The sequence below is a fragment of the Xiphias gladius genome, chromosome 19 (assembly GCF_016859285.1).
Source record: "Xiphias gladius isolate SHS-SW01 ecotype Sanya breed wild chromosome 19, ASM1685928v1, whole genome shotgun sequence".
Classification (NCBI taxonomy): Eukaryota; Metazoa; Chordata; class Actinopteri; order Istiophoriformes; family Xiphiidae; genus Xiphias; species Xiphias gladius.
The window spans coordinates 12,449,501-12,471,600 of record NC_053418.1 but is presented as its reverse complement, the minus strand read 5'-3'; the positions used below and the strand labels follow the sequence as shown (position 1 = coordinate 12,471,600).

Sequence of the window (22,100 nt, the reverse complement as noted above, 5' to 3'; positions counted from 1 at the left end):
AAGATAGTAGAAGTAGATCTGACCTTATATCTGGGCTGTCGCTTTATTCTATCTGTGTCTGTCTGACATCAACCTCTCTCTCATTTCTCAAAATCCAACAAATCAAAGTCAAAGTAGAGTGATTCAAGAAAATATATGCTGCAGTATGCAGTGAGTGTGGGCAGTTTAGAGCTAGGACCAATTATGTGTAGAGAGACAGAGACAAAAGAGATCTGACAGTAAAATACGAAGGTTAATGATGTCAAGACTTTCTTTTAACTGTGAGCACAAAATAACCCTAACCAAGACTTTTTTGTTGCCCAATCCTAATCAAACCTTAACCACTGAGGCACCAAATCAGAAAATGCTCATATTATTTGTTTTAGAAGGCAATGTCAAATTACTGAGGATTTGCTGGCACTCTACTCTCTACTAACTAACATGCCTGTCTTTTCAGATATGCTATCTCAAACACCACTCCTGGAATCACTTTGTAGCCACAGTTATGTTTTGCAAATTAAATTCGTCACATATTCTGATCTCCACCTCTGATCAAAACAGATTTCTTTCTGTTTAAAGCTGATTATTTCACTGGGAGATGTAGTAAAGTAAGGGATATGGACTATGTTGTCTGCTGTGAGGATAAGGATGTGAAGCCACCACAAATCCATGTGGGTAACATAATGCTAAATAACACAATAATGCATGAATAAAAACTAGAAAAAATGTCCTCCTTTATTATGGCCATAAGTCTGAGGTTTTCACTGTTGCAGTCACGTCATCAGTGTATTCCAGCTGGAGAGAACAAAGCACACAAGCTCCCTTGTGAAAAGCAATTCTCCTCCATTGCTTAAAGGCTAAATACTGAACATTTAAGAAACTGACTTCACACTAGGGGATGGTTTGTTATATACCAGTTTAAAAGTGTTTGTAATCTAAGATGTAATTTATGTATGAAGAGAAAGACAGTTTTTGATATGTTTGAGTTTAAACTTAAAGCAAGATGAAGAATCTGATATTCCTTTTGCATGTTGAGTGCCCCTTGAAAGGATCTCTCTGACGGAGGGGGGGAGAAAAGAGAGAGAGAGTGGACCCTGGAGTAGTTTAGCCATATTGAAGTTTCAGCATGGCTGGACTCTGAAGCCAAACTGTTTGAACCATGGATGAGATAGAAGGACCTCTTAAAACCTGCCTAGACACTCACTGGGCCAGTTCTGTAATATAATTGGAAAGTGTTGTCTGAGAGAATTTTATAAGTCAGAATGTGTATGATCTCTCCTTGATGAGTATGTATGGGTGGCTTTCTTTCAGATGAGCAATCCTCAAAGTTCATCCTTTTGCTTCATCCAGCAGATCAAGGGGAAATTGGACTGACCTAATTTCGCTTTTCTGTTTGTAAATTCAGATTTTGTGAACAATCCTGTTTATCGAAAATGTAACTACTGATGAAAGTGTTAAGAATACTTGAAGTCACTGTTTAAAAATGAGAACACTACTGAAATTGAGTAATTTTTCGTCTTTTTTTTAAATTCAGACTAAAAAAGTCTGAATTTTTTTGTCACTCTCTAGGTAAGAATGTCTGATTTATACCTCCTGGGTGAGGTCACTTTAGTTTTTGAAAGGATTTTTAAGATTTCTTTTTCAAAGCCTGTCTTGGTCACTCATGTCTCCTGTGAATTATGTTCACATACCATGAATTTACTTTGGCTGATATGCTGTGGAGGAATCATTGTTGTTATTTGCAAGTTTTCAAAGTTGTGTTTCAGAAACTCAAAGCACCTAGTTAAGTTTAGGAAGGTAGAGTATGGCATGGTTTAGGTCAGGCAATTTAAGGCTTGTTTAAGGTTGTGAAAAAGATAGTGGGTTTGGGTCAATTTTGAAAACATCATTGTTGCATAAGCAATAGGAGACAGGACTGATTTAGATTTTCAAATGTCTAAACTGAAGGCTGTCAAACTGTCCTTTTCCAGGGCTGAGAAATTACCAGCCAATGAATCCAGACTAACAAATCTGACATCCGTTTCTTCTAAAACCACTTTTTAGATCTGCTGTTAAATTTTAATTGTACCGGGCATATCTTTCACTTTACTTACTTTACTGTATGTTTTGATTATGCCCTACATTTTCTAATGACAAAATTGTTTCTTGTGTATAATATAAAACTATTTGTTTCTAATTCTTTTTGTTGTATAGTTGCAGTGGTATACTCATTTTCCAACTTTATTATTTAAACACTTAAGATTTTTTTCCCCCCTTATTTTTGTCATTCAGGTAAATTTCTATGATGACTATATAACACTGTGGTTAGGTAAAATGATGTTGTACAACATGTTAGCATTATAGTCACAACCCAGTCAGTGTTTTGCCAGAATATTTAAAACTAGTAATGACAAATAATGTAGGAAAAGGAGCTATAATTAGTTTCAATTTAACTGCTCCCTGTTTCCTGTTTCCTGTGCCTGGAAAAAAACATAAATCAGAGCTGCAGCAAAAATAGCTCAGGATCATGATTCAGTGGCGTTATGGCTTCATTAAAGGAGCTCCACCATCATAAAAACCCTAAAACTAATAAACAGGACACATAGGATATAATTAATGAAAGAGGTACAGAATTAGTTTCATTTTATCTCCTCCCCAGGAAGGAGGGATGAAATTATAAAGTTGTGTGAGCGATAGAAAAAAAGATGAAGGAGAAGGAAAAGAGACGCTGAGATGACTTTAATTTAATGATTATGCATCTTGTTGGGTTGTCCATGTCACATTCATTAAAGAGCAAAACAAGGTTCAATGCGGTGATTAGGATTCACTGGTGGATGTTTGATGGGATGCATGTGTGTTTGCATGTGATTGCCTGTGTGTCTGTTTGTGTGTGAGAGTTGCTGCAGTGTCTGTTTCTGAGGAAAATAGCTTCTGATAATTACCTTGGCACAACCAGAGTCACAACCCTGGACATCGAACAGAAGTGCATGCAACTGTGTGTGTGTGTGTGTGTGTGTGTGTGTGTGTGTGTGTGTGTGTGTGTGTGTGTGTGTGTGTGTGTGTGTGTGTGTGTGTGTGTGTGTGTGTGTGTGTGTGTGTGTGTTACGTGAAGGACATATTTTAAATGCAGCAGTTAGTCTCGACTTTCTTGCTTACACATTCTGCATATACATGATAACCTAATATCACAATACAGACATTTTCAATCAGGTTAAAACCTCAGACTGAACACATTGAATGAAGAGTTCACTTCAGAAAATGCCTACAAATTCAACTACACTTATTAATATTAGCAGGACTTGAAGATTTGTGAAAAGTACTGAAAAGTCCTCCAGATGCAATTATCTTATCTCTTGTTCTCCATTCTTATGATACTATAGGGTTTTATGAACCTCTAAAATGTGACTTAATAGGTTATGTTTAGCACCAAAAGCACCTTCTGAACATAGCCCACTGGTGGGCTGCTTTCATGAAGAGTCTATGAATTATTTGGTTGAGGCTTTTGTTTGAGGGTTCAGCACAATGTTACAGTGAGAAACAGGCTTTCTCCTCTATTGTTGGACATCCTCTCCTTTGAGGAAGAGCTTCCAAATGCTTTGCTTTGATCAAGGCGCCAGATGCAATAGCCAGCTATTGAGACGGAAAAAAAAGACGTGTTTGAAAATCAGTCATCTCTAAGATAAATGTTTTCAGTTTTTTTTTTGTTTTGTTTTTTGAGAGAGATGACCTTAAGGAACTCATAGTGTTTTTCTGTGCTCTAAGTCTACAATAGCACAGAAAAAGAAGCACTTGTATGAGAAAAAATGTAATAAGAAGAAATGACAATAAAGCAAAAATGTATTAAGTCCACTATATGAATACCATATACCAATATACCATATGAAAGTGAAAACATTTTAGACAGCTGCTTCATAAGGAAAACAAACCAATAGAATGTGCGAGTTAAACAAATGTACTAGTTCCCACCTTGATAATAAAAAAAACTCTGAGTTGTGTATGTAACTTGATTAAATTTACTGTATATAAAATCCATAAATATATTATATGCAACAGAAATAAAAATATACAGACTCATTAGCATTTACAGAGCAAGTAAATTTGTTTACATCTGTCTGTTTATACTCTACCAGCAGGAAACTCCAGAGTGTCTGCTGGTTTCCTTTGTATGTAGGGCTCACTAAAAGTCACTATTTTTACATGTTCAGAATGTTCAGTCCTGAACTCGATAACTCAAGTAACCTGGTTCGGATGTTGACGTATACATGAATGCATACATTTTGACTCGCTTTAGATAGCACCTACAGTATGCAGGTCTTACTGTACTCCATTATTAAAATGGTTGCTGTGATCTGTAAATATCCTGCTTCCTTTAACATTTGGTTTTTACTATCAATTCTCGCAAGGTATTTAACGCCTCTCTGATCTGGAAAACTTATGTAATATACTAGAAAGATTCACATGAATCGTTTCTGTTCAAACCATTGTATTTCATTGGCATATTTCATAAATGTTTATTGAACTTTTCTCTAATCTCTGTTTGTTACTCATTTATGTTAATCATCTGCTTTGAAAATGAGGTCCTGCATCCATGACTCAGTTTTAAAATATAAGATAAGTATTAATTCATTCATTCATGTCAACAAAAACATGCCAGCAAGCATTTGTTTGTTTCTTTGTTTGTTTTGTTTTGTTTTTTACTAGCACACTGTTTGATCTGTGCGCCTTACACCACAGGTGGACAGGAATTTAATTTTGAGCGGAAACATGGAGACTCAGGGTGTCAAAGGTGAATGTAAACAGTTTAACCTGAAGGATACCCTAATTGGAGTATGGCTCGTTGCCAGGTTACCATATGCATGCAGATGTGGCTTGTGAAGCATATAAAGAAGCCTTGCCTAGATAATCCCACTGAGTCCTTACCAAACTCGAGAGCTCATCCATCTTGTTTGCCAGTGACCTTACATTTCCTATAGCAACAGACAGAAGGTAGAGTTGAAGGCTCTTCCCTCTCCCTCTTCAACTCATTTGGTCCTAGGCATGCTGCAGGCCGCAGGGATATGAGCTATGAGTGTCAGACACTTGGCAAGGAGTAGTATTGTCGATCATTTGGAAAACAGGGACCAAGAAAAAAGAGAGAGGCAAAACAAAGCACTAGTACATTTAATGTGCTCTGAGTCGTGGAAAGATAAAGAGAATAATAAAGGCTTTCACAGACTAATCTGGCCCAGACAGTTCCCAGCAGTTAGAAAGTCACGAACCTTTTCGCGTGAGTTGCTTAAATAATCACAATCACAATCAAAGGTAGCACACCGACGGGAGGAAGATTGACTTCGACACATCACTTTTATGCTACCCCTCCAATCATGATTTTATCTTCAGTAATTCATGAAACTTGAGTTAATATTAAGCTGATGCTTTATATATAGAGTTCTTGTTCTGGTGCATCAAATCAAGTGCTCCCTATTCACCTATACATTGTCTCTGTTTATGAAACACAGCAGCAGCTGCAGGCAAGAGCATTTCCCTTCACAGCCTCCAGGATCAACTTGTGTGGAACACACCTTTTATGTAATTGTCTGCCATGTTGGCATCGCTGTAATTATTATTTTTACTGAGTCTAGTTTAATTGAATAATAGCTTTGAGACGACAGACTTGTATTTGACCAAAACATCTGTCTGAACTTTGCCAAGGGGTTGTACAAGTTGTCTGACATCTATTGATGATATTGATGAAGATTTGTGTCACATGACTGTAATTCACCTTTATAGGATTTGCAGCTAAAGGTGGTATACATGGTATGGTACATGGTATAGCCACTTTTTGGTCCACTGCAGAAAACTTTTATACGGGCCCTTCATATTCTAAGGGATAATGACAATGTTCATGAGATTAGCAACGCCTCGGTTATGTTTTCAGTGTGGCTGACTAAAGAGGTCACAGCGTACATAGTGTGCATAATAAATCTTTTCAGCCCTTTTCACCCAAATGTAGTGAGAAAAAAGTGTCCTTAATGTTCAATTGTAAGCTGTTGAAACAGATTTTTACTAATTTCCTTAGTACAAAGCCCATAATCTTTCCAATTCAAAAGCAATAATGAAAAGCCATAAAATTATTCTTCAAAGTAATAAAGCACTCTTCCCACTCTTTTTAAGGTTGTAAAGAGCAGAGTGAGCCATTCTGATGCCCTGCAGTGAATTATTGCACACACACACGTGCACACACATGAATACAGGCACGTACACACACCCCAAAATACACACACCACACTTCAGAGGACTACAGACTGTGAAATTACCAAATCAGAGGGTCTTGTCACTTCTCAGACATTAGTCATCACACATAAGCCAGCTGAGGTGATACACACACACACACACACACACACACACACACACACACACACACACACACACACACAAACACACACTCAATGAAGACAGAGGGGTTTCAAAATTTCATAAAGCTCCATTAAAGTTAATGACACACCAAGTCCAAAATAATGTGTTAGAAGAAAAGTGTGTGGGCTTGTTCTAATATATTCGTGGGGTCCACAAACCGGGGTCCGACAGCTTTGTGGCAACTGAAATGCTGGACCCCCCAAGTTTAAATGACTGTTTGAGGATTAAGACTTGGTTTTAGGGTTAGGCTTATCTTAGGGTAAAGGTTGGGATCAGGTATTCATAGAGTAAAGGGCTATGGAATGCAATATGTCAGTGAAGGGTCCCCATGACAAGTAAAACAAGAATATGTGTGTGTGTGTGTGTGTGTGTGTGTGTGTGTGTGTGTGTGTGTGTGTGTGTGCGTGTGTGTGCGCGTGTGTGTGCGCGTGCTCGGGCGGGCGTGCGTGCGTTCATGCGTGTCTGTCAGTGTCTGTTGTTCTTTTCACCTCAGGCTATTTGAATCAATTGACAGTAGAGGTGTCAGGATGTGAATATCACAACCAGGTTGTTTATTCTCGACTTTTATTTTTCCTGTGAAAATATAGTTTTATTGAATGCTAACGAGAAGCCATGTAAACAACAGGCACCTCACCCTCTGTAAAACAAACAGTGATTCTCACTTTGAGTCGCTCTGACCTTCAAGGTTCTTCTCAACCACGAGCTGCAAGCACATACTTTACACCCACCTACAGTTTGATCACACATACACATACAAAACAAGGGCACGCACATAAAAATGTAAAATGTGTCCAAAACATAACCTACAGAGGCTGCAATAAAGATGAGTTAAAAGGCCATCAACGCTTGTGCCACTACAGTCAATAGGGAATGTTAACCAGTAAAATTGCTGTGCAGTAAAGTTTGCCACCCTACAGTAGACAAAGAATGTAATCCTGGTACGACACGATTGACCATGGTTATGAAATATCTGTGTGCTGTGGTGAATTTGTCCTCTTGGCCCCCCTCTACATTGCCATAACCATGATTCAGCCCATCCACAAAGACACGCAAAGGTGTAGGTTTACAGGACATTACTTAATCATGGATAGGCTAAACTCCTAATAATAAAACTATTCTCAATCATAACTGTCTTTCACTTTTCTTACAGACATATGTGATTAGGTTTTACCTAGACACTGTCTCAACAACCTTATTATGCCTGTGTTATTTACACAGAGGATTGTACAGAAACAGGTAGAAAGTAAGTTGAAATTTAACCAAGAAAAAGGGAATGAAATGCCCAAGGAGTATATGTATATAAAAGATTACTGCAAGTAAATGTCTGTACCAACCTGTTTCAACAAAGTGTGGGTCTACATCAGGCACTGATGCCATGATTCCAACACACAGCTACAGGTCTGTATGTGGTACATTATGCCTCCACTTATGTTTGTTGAAATGAACTGTGGATTTGCAAAATTCGATGAAAAAATTGTGAAATAGATCAAAAAGTTAGATCCTGCATGACCCGAAGTAAAGATGCACCTTTCTGAACATTGTTAACTGTGCGTAAATGTCTTTTTTTTTCTTTCAGGTGAAGTACAGCCGGTTTGGCTTTGTGTGGGATGCAGCAGTGCTGGAGTATGTTGCTAATAATGACGAGGATTGCTCCTTCTACACTGTCAGCAACAGCGCACCAGACCGTGGATATGGCATCGCCATGCAGCACGGTAGCCCCTACAGGGACATTTTCTCCCAGAGGTGAGAGTCGTAACAGTAATCAACAGTCACCAGCATCCTGGACTGCATTTTATTTGTTATTTAAAGCACATGTTTCACATGCACGATGATGGAGCAGTCATTTTTGTTCTTTCCTGCTTATCTCAGTCATATTGTCTTGGGTTTTAGCTTGAGAAGTATCTTCTGCTTTTGAGAAGAGTTATGAAAAATTGCATTCCTATTTTTTTTTTTTTTTTTTATGGCGGCTCTGAATTTATTTCAGCCAAATAAAAATGGGCACTCGCATAAAGTTTGCCCCTCTGCTTGAAGAATCTGTTCTTTAGGTCAGACACCAGGTAAATAGCAGGTTAAATTGGACATCTATCCTCCAGAGGAAAGAGGCGAGTGGCACTTTCACAACTTGTGTGCAGCTAGGTTTCTTAATGGTTCACGCTGAGGTTAAATAACTGCGACAACGCAGCCTCACAAATACGTAGAAAGTGTAGATGTATCCAAATTGATCCCAGGTGTTTATGTTGTTGACGTAGCACACAGTGGTGGTTTTTTTGGTTCAAAGTATCTCATGGATCAAGACAGTAACTGAATTTATTCATTCATTCATTGATCTACCTGGTCCCTTATGGCTACTTGGAAGCTTAGTCATTTCTGCAGACACCATACAAAGGTTATTAATCATGTCCTCTCAGCTGCTGAGCTGTCATCTGTGTTGTGCTTCTGCGATGCCGAGTGTCCTTGTTAGTTTGTTTGTTTGCATTCATTTTTAATGCCACCCTGCCATGTACACCACGTCACCAGACTGCAGGTTCCGTCATTTGAGGTGAAGTGTTTCTATGAAGGCCACATAAGGATTGCTTGCATGCCTACAGAGAATCATGTTGGCTTTATTCGGGATCAAGCATGAGATCATATCAAGATGAGTTAAAACAAAAACAGCTAATAGCTTAATTAAGCAATCATAATTTATATTTTGTTTAATAGTCAGTGTTGTTTAGTGTGTGTGTGTGTGTGTGTGTGTGTGTGTGTGTGTGTGTGTGTGTGGTTGTGGTGAAGGATGAAAACACGTTTTATGTGCATGGGCATGCAAGGTGTGAGCTTTACAGAGTGCGTGAGTGACTAGGCCTGTCTGTTTACAGCTCCATACCCGGTGAAGCGTTTCGCTCGAGAATATTGCCTATCATGGCTGTTATTAAAATAAACAAGCTATTAATTGAAAGGCCATGTTTCCAATTCCCTCCTATTATTTCGAGGGCAATGTCACACTCTGGGGAAGACAGTTTCAAACAGTTTATTCACACTAGTCCCCATGGTTCAAACAAAAACAGACAGAGAAATTATCAGGAGAAAATCTAATTACAGAGGTATAATTGTTTTTTTTTTTACTTTACTGTGATTTTTATATTCTTCATCCTGACATTCTGTATTATACAGTATTATGAAGCACTAAGTGGAGGTTCAACAAGAATAATATTAGCGGTCCTTGCCCTAATATCCTGGAGAGAAATGTTTCACTCTGCTTGATTATCTTTGGTGGCCTGGTCATAACAAATCTGGAGACTCATTGATGCATCTTTCAGTTGAATTTGTGTTTACTGTTCCACCTCCATTTGTTCCTTAAAAAAATTGACCAACCACCACTGAATTTGAGCAGGACATAATCAACAATAATAAGACTGATAAAATTGTAGATTAAATCTATATTTTTATTGCTTTCTGCAAAGGTTTGCTTGATAGTAACTCTAACACTCCACTAGTCTTGCTCATACAGACCTGTGGTAGACAGGAATTTTTAGGAAAACACATTTTTTACTTTGATAGTAGCAAAAAAGTTGGGGTCGTTAAATTATCAAGCAGTCTCTGTTGGCAGCAATAAGCCCAGAATGCTGTGACGGCACCTTTCCAAAATACTGAGGGGAAATGTTGTGGAACCAGGATACAAGTCTGAGTGTTAAGTCCATTAAATGACACAGACTGCAGTATATACAGAAAAGAGATGAGAATGATTTTGTTCTCATCAGCTCTATAGTGTACTGTATAAATCTCATCCACTAAAAGGGGATTTCTAAAGCAGTGCAGGGTAGAAGCCAAAAATCACTAGAGCCAATAGGAGGAATTATATAAGCAGCCAACATCTGCTAAGCCTGCCTAGCCCTTCTTAAATACCAGCACAGACACAAGTGTCTACTCAAATTGTCTGAGACCGCAGTCTCAGTGTAAGGATGGTGTAGCCCATGTATCAGTATACTCCGTCAGGCATTTTTCTGCTTTTGCAGTTGATATTTCATGTCTTGATATGACACGATAGAAGAAAAATAATGACTGTAGCCTGCAGCTTTTGTCTTTGTTTTAGAAGAAAACATTCTACTTTATATCAAGATCTATGTAAGGCTTTTGATTCTGGCTATCACAACAGCTTCCAGCTGGTTTTCATATCATCCTGGTAGACTGCACTCGCTATCATTTCTAAATCAACTCTGTTAAGTACTTAGAAAGGTGTCCCACAATGATCAGTTTTAGGTCCCCATCTATTTATTTTCTACATTCATAAAATTAATTTTCAAACTCTCAGTTATGTTGACGATGTCATCTTTATTACATCGACTTTATCCTACACCAAGTCTTCCCAATGCTTGTTTTAAAGTCCAAAGCAACAAAACATATGCATTTCACACGAGCCCAAACTGTTGATACACCCACTTCTATACACGCTCTCAGTGTTACTCTAGTTGATATAGTACAGCATTGCAATTTGGTTAGATATTAGATTGGGCCACAATGGTCGTGCGAAACTCACTGCTCATAAACTAGTTAATTCTATTTGCATTCTTATAAAGAAACAGAGTTCAGTTTCTCCTTTGAAAACAGAAAAAGGACCAGCATATTATCTATGCTGGACTATGGTTTATGCGCACTGTACTACTATAATTTATTCCAACACAGTTTGAAGTTAAGACACTCGTTCCTCTGAGGGACTGTAAGGTTTCACTTGCTGATATGTTTAATGCTATTATTGATTTATTCATTAATGTGTTTCTGTTTTATTGTTTCTGTATCCGTAATTTATTTTTAGGTCCCTTTTGCAAAAGAGATCTTGATTTCAATGTAATGTCCTCAGTTAATACAACTTCATAAGAAATGAAAGAAAAGAGAAAATTAACTACTGTAAAGAGAACACAGACTTGTGAGATTACACCAGTAATCGATAAAGATCCAAAATAGTCAGAGATTGTGTGGTGTAATTGAAGATGGAATCTTTTTGTTACTTACTGTATATTTTTGTTTGTGTGTGTGTCAGATCAGTATTTACTATCTGCAGGTCCCCGGTGGTAATATGAGAGATAAAAAGGAATTTGTTTGCTTTGACACTTTGGAGAGAAAGAGAGAAAGGGCAGCATCTCCAGAATCACACAGACTGCTAAAACTTCCTCATTTTCAACCATTTTGATTCGTGAAGAAGTCTTTGCCCTAGTTCAAGTGCAGCACCACTTCATGCCTGTGTTTCTGTATGTGTGTGGGAGTGTGGAGATCTGGGTGTGGAACGGTGCTGTAGAACAAATAATGTGCAACTGTGTACGTGCTTGTGGGTGCTGCTATTCTGTGATTGATGGAGACAGCCTGCAGATTTACCAGAATCAGAAAAACAGTGGCATAAAGGGCTAGTCTGCTAATTTAAACTGACAGCTACTGACAACTTGTTTTGAAGTGCTGAAGGGGCAAGATTATGAAAAAGTAAAAACCCTCTCTCTCAGGCATATATTATTTTTGTCTGTGTGTCTGCAGGCATTGATGTGGAAAATTTCAAATCGCAGATTTAATCCATAGCAGATGGACATCTTGAGGTTGCTGCAGTCTAAGAATATAAGATGTGGGCCAGACATTTTATTGTGCATATTGAACATGCTTACATTTTCATTGTAAGATAGAGGAGGTACCTCCTCTGTGTAGTATAATGGATCGGACTGCGGAATTTAAATCTTGACTTCATCTTTGGTGTAGCGCGCACAACAAATTCAAAGAAAGTCGATGATAAATGTCACAAGGAATAAACAGTTCAGAAAAAAATAATTATATGCTCTTTGGTATGATATCATGCCTATCAGACTGTTGTTTTTTTTTTTTAAATCAATTTGAAAAAATTAGGCACACATGTGCTATGCAAAGAGTTCCAGATCTACAATATAATAATATACAATAATAATAATAACATGGATTTGATTATGGTCACACTGCTTGTTACATTAAATACAGCAACAAAGATGTATTCATATTGTTTTATTACCTGGCTGCAGGCAAGTTTTCATCAGTGGCCTGGGGGCTGATAGTTGAGTGCTTTTAACACAGAGCCAAGGCACACTGTATTTCTGTGAGGACCATGGCAGTGTTTGCTGTACGGTACACTTGAGGGGCCAAATGATATATACAACAGCAACGATTCATTGCTACAGTCAGACCTCGGAGACGGGGGGTTAAATTGCAGTTTACTTCTCTCCTAATATCTTTGGTGCAGACTTGCCTTTATTTCAGTCTTAAATCCAGCAATCCACAGATGCCTTCTTCATTTTTCTCTCTGCAGCCACAGCTCCTCCATGCACTTATTTTAAATTCTAGCCAGACAGTAAATTCAAGTCCAGCCACAGTAAGTGATGTGTCACTAATATGAAAGTAGGTCTTTACTAAAAGTTGTTTTTAAGTGATATTAAAGTGCTCTGGGTCTCAATGAATACAAAGTGAACTGTATATGGCTCATAAAAATAGTTTGTTTGTGATGCTTTCAGTATTCTGGCAAGCATTTATATCAGCAGCTCTTATGACAATAAAATTGTCAGCAATAGTTAAAAAACTGTAGGTGAACTGACTTTGAAAGTTTGATTATTGCGAACTTTGAAATGAAATTTAATGAATCTTTTAGAGGAGTCTTTCTTTGGAAATGTATATGATAGACATAAACTAAACTGCAATGTTGAGGGACACACATAAATGGCTTTTAAAGCTGCCTTTGTAAATCTTACATCTTAGTCCCAGCAGAAGAGTTGTAAACAGAGTCTGCAGAACAGAGCCTGGGGTATACTACCTGGTCCTGTACTGTTAGCTGTCTGTCACAGCTGTCAAAACAGTAAAATAGTTCTGACCAAAAAGTCTTTCTAAAAAGTCTCTGTCCTTGTAATCAGCTGATATAAATTATCATTCACCGGAACCTTAAAATACCATCAGGTCGACTGTTTGCTTACTGTCAGTCACACATTTACAAGTCAATGTAGTTCTTATGCCCACAAAACGGCACAGAGAACACAATCATGCCAACAGAACAGATGACATTATTAGCAAACAAAACCATGTCAGTAAGCCAACCTTAACGCTTCAATAATTAGTTGATTTATCGATTAGTCAATTGACAGAAAATTAATAGGCAACTTTTCTAATGGTCGTTTAATTTTTTAAGCAAAACTGTCCAAGTTCTGTGATTCCAGCTTCTCCAGTGTGATGTTTTTCTTCATTTTATGTCATTATAAATTACAAACATCTTTGTGTTTTGCTGGTCAGATAAAACAAGACATTTTGTATAACACAGTTTGGTGCCTATAGCAGCTTTAGATGGCTTATATAGTAGTATGTTATACTGTATTAGAAAAATAATTCAAGCCTCCAGTTTCACTTAGTTCAAAATCCTTAGTGAGAAAACTGACTTTTAGCGTCACTCACTATCCTTTTCTTTTGGGAGAGCGAGGGATATATTGATTTGACTATTGGCATTTTTTCAGGTTTTATTTTTTCTTCCTTTCTCTCCCAGCCTCTCTCTTTCTAATTGATTAATCTATAGTATTGACAAAGGAAAGAAAGACCACAATAATGGCAGAGTTGAAAAAGAGACACTTGGAAACGATTCAAGTAGTGCATTCAATCACTGAAGACCCTCAAAGTGGTCCAGAATGTTTTCTTATTTTGAAAGTTCCTTGTAGTTCCATGATATTTTGAGCTACATGCATAATCGAAATGAAGCATAATCAAGGCTCCTGCTCCTGTTTCCAGTCCATGGAAATCACCATCCATGAGGGAAAATACTGCATTTTTTGCAAGGGTGGTGAGCAAAGAAAGAAGGATCGTGTGTGTGTATGCGTTTTTTTTACGACACTGTCATTTTGTCATCCAGTCGACAAAAATATGATTTAATGTCAAGTGTCAATTTAATCTCCTGCGCTCTCTCTGACTTTTTCTAAGCTCTTGTGCTCAAAAGCTGTCACTCCTCTACCGATCTATCACAGTCAAACTCAGCCCACACGCTTAGTAGAATCATTAAATTTTTATTAATTACAATTCATAATGGGAAAGAGGCTCTCTCTCTCTCTCTTTCTCTGTCTCTCACTTACTCTCTCGACGTCTTAATGACGGTTAATGACTGTGTCAATTCTCTGTGTTGTTTATCATAGTTCAGCTTGATAATCTGTTCCAGTTCACCCACACACTGTGGTTTAATGATGCTTAAGTGAAAACTTTGTTGACAAAGTGTGTGACATCTGACCCTGAGAGTGCTAATTGGAATAATTGAGCTTTTCAAACTTTACTTGAGGGACCAAAGACTCATGGGTAAATAACCTCTCTTACCCCATTCCTTGGGCGTCAAGTGACACACTGTTAATTGAAAGGGCAACATGGTGGCTCAACGATGAGCCCTGGTGCCTCACATTAGGACGGTCTTGTGTTGGGACATTGGCCCTGAATGGTGTTTCCATGTTCCTTTGTGTGTTTCAGTGCCTGTCTTTGCGTTTCTTGTCTTACCAAAGCCTTGGTGCAGACACTGATCTCTGTGGCCCAGAAAAGAGTTATGCCATACAGGGTTCTTGACATGGATATACGGTTTCACGTGACTTCACTGTGCTAGATGGAGCATGGGACATGAATTTGCTGTGCGATAATTTGGCCAGTAAAGAAAGAGAATGCCAGACTACAATGTCAGGGGGTATGCAACCGTTATGGACTGTGTATTTGTCTCGGGGAAATGGGGGTGAGTTCACACAGCTTGAGCATGTTTTGTTGTTTGCACTTGTAGTACAGTAGAGGTAATGGGGTCTAAGCTCATAATTCGTAATTATTCATCATTATGGTGATGATATGTTGACTATAGCCCATCACAGCTCTCAAAACCCTCGGTCAGTGTTCCAGAGCTTGCGCTGAGACAACCAACATGTTTGAAATGATCACAATGTCTGATACTGTTCAACACTGTGTTGCCTGATTTGTCAAATGTGTCTGGGACAGCTAAAATACTGGCTGTCCTCCTTTAATGTGCTTCCAGCTTTAGAAATGCAGCAAGTTTCCTCAATATCCAACCAGGTTCTGCACACTCTAACTGCAAGACAGATGCCGCCATGCTATCTCTGCCACTAAAATGAGCCAGTGAAAATAACCGGTCTACGACTGTGAAGGTCGCTGGAGAGACTTCTGTGGTTGACTGTTTTTATGTTTGGCACCAAAATAAATCCACTCAAAAGCAAACTCAAATATGCACCACCAGTGCTGGAATAATATTTCTGGATGTGATGACTCTGTCAGCCTGTGGTTGAATAAACAGAGTTTTGGGGCGTTGGGGTACTGAAGGGTGGCTGTGGGTTACTGTGCTTCGATCTCAGCTTGTATAAGCTTTTTTGTTTTACTGAAACACAGGGAGAGAATTATCAGGAGCGGCAGCCCTTCGCCGACCAGGTCGATGATGCTGACTCTCTGCTCCTCACTAAGATTCAGTTAATGCCCTGCTTGCAAAAGTGGTAAACTGATTTGGACAAATAAACCAAGTGACTGCGGCACAGGTCAGTTTGTAGTGGTTTTTTTGAGTCTGTGATTTTTATCACGAAGATGCAGGTTTGGCTCATTCTTTGAAGCAGGTCACATTACAAAACACAGCCTGATGTAGCAATAATAATCTGATGCTTTATTTATTCCTTCCAATCTCTACAGCCGGTTCAACAATAAAGTGAAGTAGACCTTTAGCTTGTGGTGATTCAGCCTCCTAATCACTATGTCATTTTCACTACCCCAGAGTAATTGAAATACCAGCAGACACACAAGGTTTCACCTTGAAAAGCCTGCTATGAGTCTGTCTCACTGTACTTGTTTCAATGCACGTTTTTTCACAAACAAATCACATAATTTCCAAGACATGCCCGTACCCTGACATCAAAATTTTGAACCGTTCTGATACGACAGTCATCAGAACTACAGTGAAACTACTTTTAGATACTTTTTTGACTTCATTATATGAACATTATTCTTCATCATGTTTTCCAGTGAGACTAACAGCAATGAGGCAGGCAGAGACCGCTGATGTTGCCAGCTTTGTGTTAACCTAGTAACTGAGGTGTCAGCCCAGTGTTGTTCTCATTTAAGCAGCTGACAGCAACAGTCGTCTCAGAGCAACAAACTCATTTTAGCATAACACATCTGTCCCTCATCCCCCCTCTTCCACCCCTTCTCTGCTCATTTCATCTTCCGTTCACTCACCTCATCCATTGCCTTTTCTCCTCTCTTTACTCAGCTTTCTTCATCTGTTCTGTCTCCCCCACTTTTTCACCCGAGGTGTCCTATCCTCCATTGTATGATTTTGTTGTCAGCCATCCATCCAGACTGAACACACAGCCAGATTTGTTTTGCTCCCCTCTCATTTTCTCATTCAATCTTCCATTTCCCCATACTCTCCAACTCACTCACATTTCTTCTCCTTCTGTCTTCACATTCTGTCTCGACCTCTCACCTCACCGCAACTTCCTCTTTTCACCACCTCCAACTAACAATTGTGTTTGCTACACAAGTTGACAAGAGAAGAATATTCGTATAAAAGAGCAAGACTGTTGTAGTTGCTGCAGACATCGCTGTTCGTCATACGGTAGCACGCTCTGAGCTGACTCACTATGTCTCGACACCTCTCACAGAAACAGTTAAGAGGTCTGTGGAGCCAGCTCTGAAATTCACTGAACTGTTTCACAGTATGTTTGATCAATTAACCCTCACCGCACTGCATTTTAACTGGCTACAGCTGCAGTAAAAGTTTCTACTGAGGACAGAGCAGCATTGGACGTAACCTGCATTTATAGGGGCCTTATGGACTGGCTTGGGAAAGCCTGCAGAATCAACACAATATATGGAGTTACAGTGCATTTAAAGGGGCAATAATCGAGATTTTTATTGTCCCCTAGCAGAAAACAGCCATAATATATCTTTAGGGGATTGATAGCCGAGTTGATCAATACCAATGACTCAACGATCAGCTTGCCAGTTGCTGAGATAACAGGCTTTCGAAACTCACTTTGTAGTCCATAGTCTGTAGTTGGAAGAGTCCCACAATCAATTTGAGTTAGAAAGACACTCCCCATAACCCGGCAGTGGTGCAGCAACACAGTGTGAAATCTCCTAACAGTCCATTTTCACTCCAGTAGGGATGTCATTAATAACATTAGGGACTGCTCATTAAAACAGTAATTCAGCTTCCATATGTAAAACTGTCTGTTTGTGCATATGCTCAAACATGTTTGTACATGTCTATACTTGTAAGGACAGTCTTTAACATAATGCATTCCCTTCTGCCCCCTATCCAAATCACTATGGTATTCTTTTTTTCATCTTGAGTCAACTAATAATGTGCGATCAGCCCACCATCAAGCCTGCTGCGATAGAGTTGCCATGGCAACATCTAGTCCACGCAGTAGCAGCCACTGCGGAGAGAACATGGAGGCAGAGACAGAGCGCACACACTCTCACACAGCCAAAATACGCATGCACACACACAGGCACACAGCAGTTGCCCCTCACCACACTGGCAACCCTTGCTCATTTGCTTTAACAGGCAGTGGGAGTGTTAAAGTCATTATAGATCTCCTCAGTCAAAGTCAACGATCTTAAAGCAAGGTGATAACTCATTACACAGACACAGTGTTAATGCATCTCACAGCACACCAGCTGTTTCATAGACACACTCAAAGGTACACGAAGGTGCACATATGCTATATCGTAGTACACTGTTATAAAAGGAAACACACGCAGTTTTGCTTCTCATGCATACGCATGCACGCACAGGACAGCTGTTTCACTCAAAAAGGCCATAACAGACACATAGGCTCATTCAAATTAACCCCTGGTTCTGTAGTTACATTTCACCTGTCAAACACAATTTACTCCCCTCATGCACGTAGCTGATATTGACATTGAAACCTTCACATATGCTGTTCATTTTAGTTGACAATGATGCATTTAATTAATTTAATTTAACATACAGTTGACATTAATATAGCAATCCCAGTAGTATATAATGGAGGACATGACACTAATACCTGTACTGTACATCCTCCCGACTGCAATGATATATAATAGATGCTATTCTTAGTCATTGAATTGATCTATTTCCTGATACTTCAGGCAGCTGTGTGCTGACTGATGATGTCTTTAGGAAAAAACAGTAACAGCCCTTGAAGGGAGCAAAAAACAAAGAAACACATCTAACTGCACACTCCTTCAGTTCAATATTCTACATATTCAGGCTGAAATTAAAGCAAAAAAATGTTTTTGGATAGGTGTGCACGAAAAAGCACATTGCTGTGGGTAAAGTGAAGTAGTTGTCAGATTACTTCTCCTGTGCTTTATCATGAACTTCATCAGACTCTGTGTAATGTCGTGGATCTTTGATGAGGACATAAAGGCCGTGACACACACGCTTACACACATTCACACTTTAAGTAGCTGGTCCAAGCTCTCATTATGTCAGTTTGTCATTGGTTCCGAACAAACCGTACATTACGGAATTGTAGATCATTTTGAATGTGTGCACAGGCCTTTACTGCTTGTGCATCCGTTCACATTTCTATCTGTGTTTATGTGTTTTGCGCACATGTGTGCACAGGCAAATCTGTGCGCCTGTGTGTTTTGTCAAGGGAAGATGTGTTTCTTTGGTTGGACAGCCAAATTAGAGATCTAGACAGATGGTGTACTGTGGGAAACCTTTGACTCAACCCATGTTTTTGTCAGGCAGCTCACAGTGGCCTTTCATCCTGCCTGTCAGCCATGGAATGGAGATAAATGAAGCACAGTGGTAACTGCTTTTGTGTGTTTAAAAATGAACATCACCATGCTCAGTTTTTCTCAAAAAGCTTAAGTACTCCTTATGAAGTAGCTCCATGAGTTAACAAAGATCTCTTTTAGGCTTGTCAATAACTGATTTTATGTGTGGAGTCATTCTGAACACACTTACGTAACCTGTAAGTGACCAGGCTCTAAACTGACACATCATCAGAACAAGAATTACCCCGGCAAACTCATATTTCATTTATGACTTAATTGGCCTGGATTGCTGTCATATTTAAAAGGGCCCTGTAGGGTGGCATGTTAACATCTTCCTCTTCACTTTTGGTTTGAACCATCTGGTCCAAACGCAGGCAGTGCTGAGTATTTTGATGCTTGGAAAAACATGATAGCAAGCATCACATAACATTACCAGGATGGTCATCATTTGTTTCCTCTTGCCTGGAAGTATCCTACTGATACAGAGTCAAATCAGTTCTATTTTTCGTCTAGCATTGGCCAGGATAAAGGCAGTTTAACCTCAATGAGATAAATGTGAAGTAAATGTAAATGGAGCCATTAGGTACGTGTGAGTGTGTGTGTGTGTTTGTGTGTGTGTGTGTGTCTGTGCTCTTGCAGGTGCATGTCAGTGTCAGTGTCAGGGTTTGATTCAAGGGCCTATCAGTAAGCAGCCTTTGCATAACTCTGATAGGCCAATTATTACAGAATGATAGATGATGAGCTCCATGGTCAGACAGGGTCGTAATATAGGGGAGAGAGAAAGCTCTCTGTCCCGAATAACATATCTGTTCCAATCTGTCTTCCTTCAAAGTTACATAGAGCTTAGTCACATCCTAATAATATCTATAATGAAAGTTTCCTTTTGAAATTCTTGTGTATATGTTTTGATCTGTTCTTTGATCAAGTTGGGGAGTTCGCCTTTTAGTTCATCTTTGTTGTTGTGTTTGGCATCCTTTTGATTATTTGGAATTGGAAAAGGTTGGCATTTAGTGAGTCTTTGCATGAATATTTGAAAATCACGTCAGAAAAGTGATCTTTAACTTATAAATACAGCCAGTAACCTCAGCACACAATAACAATCATATTTAAAACCATCTGGGGTTTGCTATAAAAATTTCACAGTTAAATTCAGGTGACATCGCTGTTTCTCTCTTCAAGAAAATAAATGTTCATAACCCTTTCCAATGTTTTGTTTTTGTTTTCCCTCAAAGGTCAGTAGTAAACATCTATTGTAAAATATTTTTAAAAAAGGCTTTTCTGGCCATAGTAATTATGTTCACAGATGTTGAAGTAGATGAAACAAAAAATGCTGCTTATTGCCACCCCTTAAGTGCAACACAAAACCTGTGTGAATTATGTGTACACATAAGTACAGGCAACTCATGAGCAGAGATAACAGACGGCATCTCCAAACATAAAGCGTGACTCTTGTTTTGACAGACATGAAAAGACATCAACTCAGGCAAGAAATCTTTAGAAGGTGGCTGAATTCCAAGCAAGAAATGATGAAATACTTTGACAAAATATTGCCTGGCTTGTTTGATAGGTGGGATCGCTCTTATTCCGTCTCATTAGCCTGTGTGTAATCCATCGCTCCCTGAAGCTGTCTGTCAGAGTGCAGGCTTGTTTATAAGTGTATATGTGTGAGAAGCGTCTCTTGTCAAAGTGACGGTTAAAAAGGTCAGTACCGTATGAAAGGCACAACACTTCTCTAGGAAAAAAAGGCATGATTTAACTTTCATTTACAGTTGTTTTGCTGTGATACTGTTCTCAGTTAAGAACAAAATAGTAAGAAGGCCGTTTAAATTTTTTTTTCAAAAAGGATGCAATTATGCAAGGAGTGGTCAAGCAATGAATCAGTGGTTGAGGCAAAAGTCCTGTTTTATGCAACATTACAGTACAAAAGTAACATTTTTGAAAGAAAAACGAGCAGGGCCCACTGCACTACTAAAAAAGAGCAGATGCAGGATTGATGCGCGTGGAGGGACTTCTACGCAGACTACCTCATGTTCATACCAGTAGGATAATAACAAGGACATATAACTTGGCCAGAGCTGCCAGTATACTACCACTGGTGAACATTTTATACAGTTTACTGCATGGTTCTGAGTGCAGATCAGTTTTATTTACAGTAATTTGTTTTGAGTCAATATTGCATTTCATCTACACAAAGTCTTATCTAATCTTGACACTAATCTGTGCTGATCTGAGCCAAACAATCCCACAATCAAGCCGGCAGCTGGTGGACATGATCTCTTATTAGAATAACTGTTGGTGAATTTGCTGTTCAAATTAATCTTTTATTCTTCAATTATTGTGTCTCTTCTCTTCTCTTCTCTTCTCTTCTCTTCTCTTCTCTTCTCTTCTCTTCTCTTCTCTTCTCTTCTCTTCTCTTCTCTTCTCTTCTCTTTTACAACCACTGGCATTTAAACTGTGTAGTTCCCCAGTCCCAGTAGCTCAGTAGAGCCCAGGAAGTGATGAGAGAATGTCCCTAAATGAGAGTGACATGGTTATAGGGTGATGTGCTGAGCCTGTTTAGCTGATTTACATTGAAATGAGCCATGTTTTTCTGGCTATTGTGGATGAAATTAATTATGTAAACTGTCTGCAGGACTCATTTGCATTTCTTGATTGATTTCAGTCCTTTTTGTGTATTCTGTACGAGGAAATGGAAGATGAGAGATGGGCATTGTCATTTATGTAAGCATGTTGTCATTATAATTGCAGGAGGCATTTGCCCCCAGGAAGTTCTGCACATAATTGCAAACATCTGTCTCTATGTACACATCTATGAATCCTATTAGAATTTGCTTGGCCATGCATGTTGTCAAGTTTTTAACTTTGTTCATTTTTGAATGTGTATCTGATGTTGGTGTCAGTCAGTGTGGTGGTTTAGTTTATTAGTTTATTTTTTGCATCTGTTTGTTTTCTGTGCACCCACGTCCCGAGACTGCTTTTTCCCTCTT

At 38.9% G+C, this 22,100-nt stretch overlaps 1 protein-coding gene across 1 annotated transcript in view; it reads left to right on the top strand.

Moving 5' to 3' along the window:
- The window catches only part of grid2 (glutamate receptor, ionotropic, delta 2), a 191,933-nt gene that overhangs the window by 156,846 nt on the left and 12,987 nt on the right, over window positions 1-22,100 (top strand). The window contains exon 12 of the mRNA XM_040154379.1: window positions 7,931-8,097. Within this exon, the coding sequence (XP_040010313.1) occupies window positions 7,931-8,097 (167 nt within the window). The remainder of the gene's footprint in view (window positions 1-7,930; window positions 8,098-22,100) is intronic.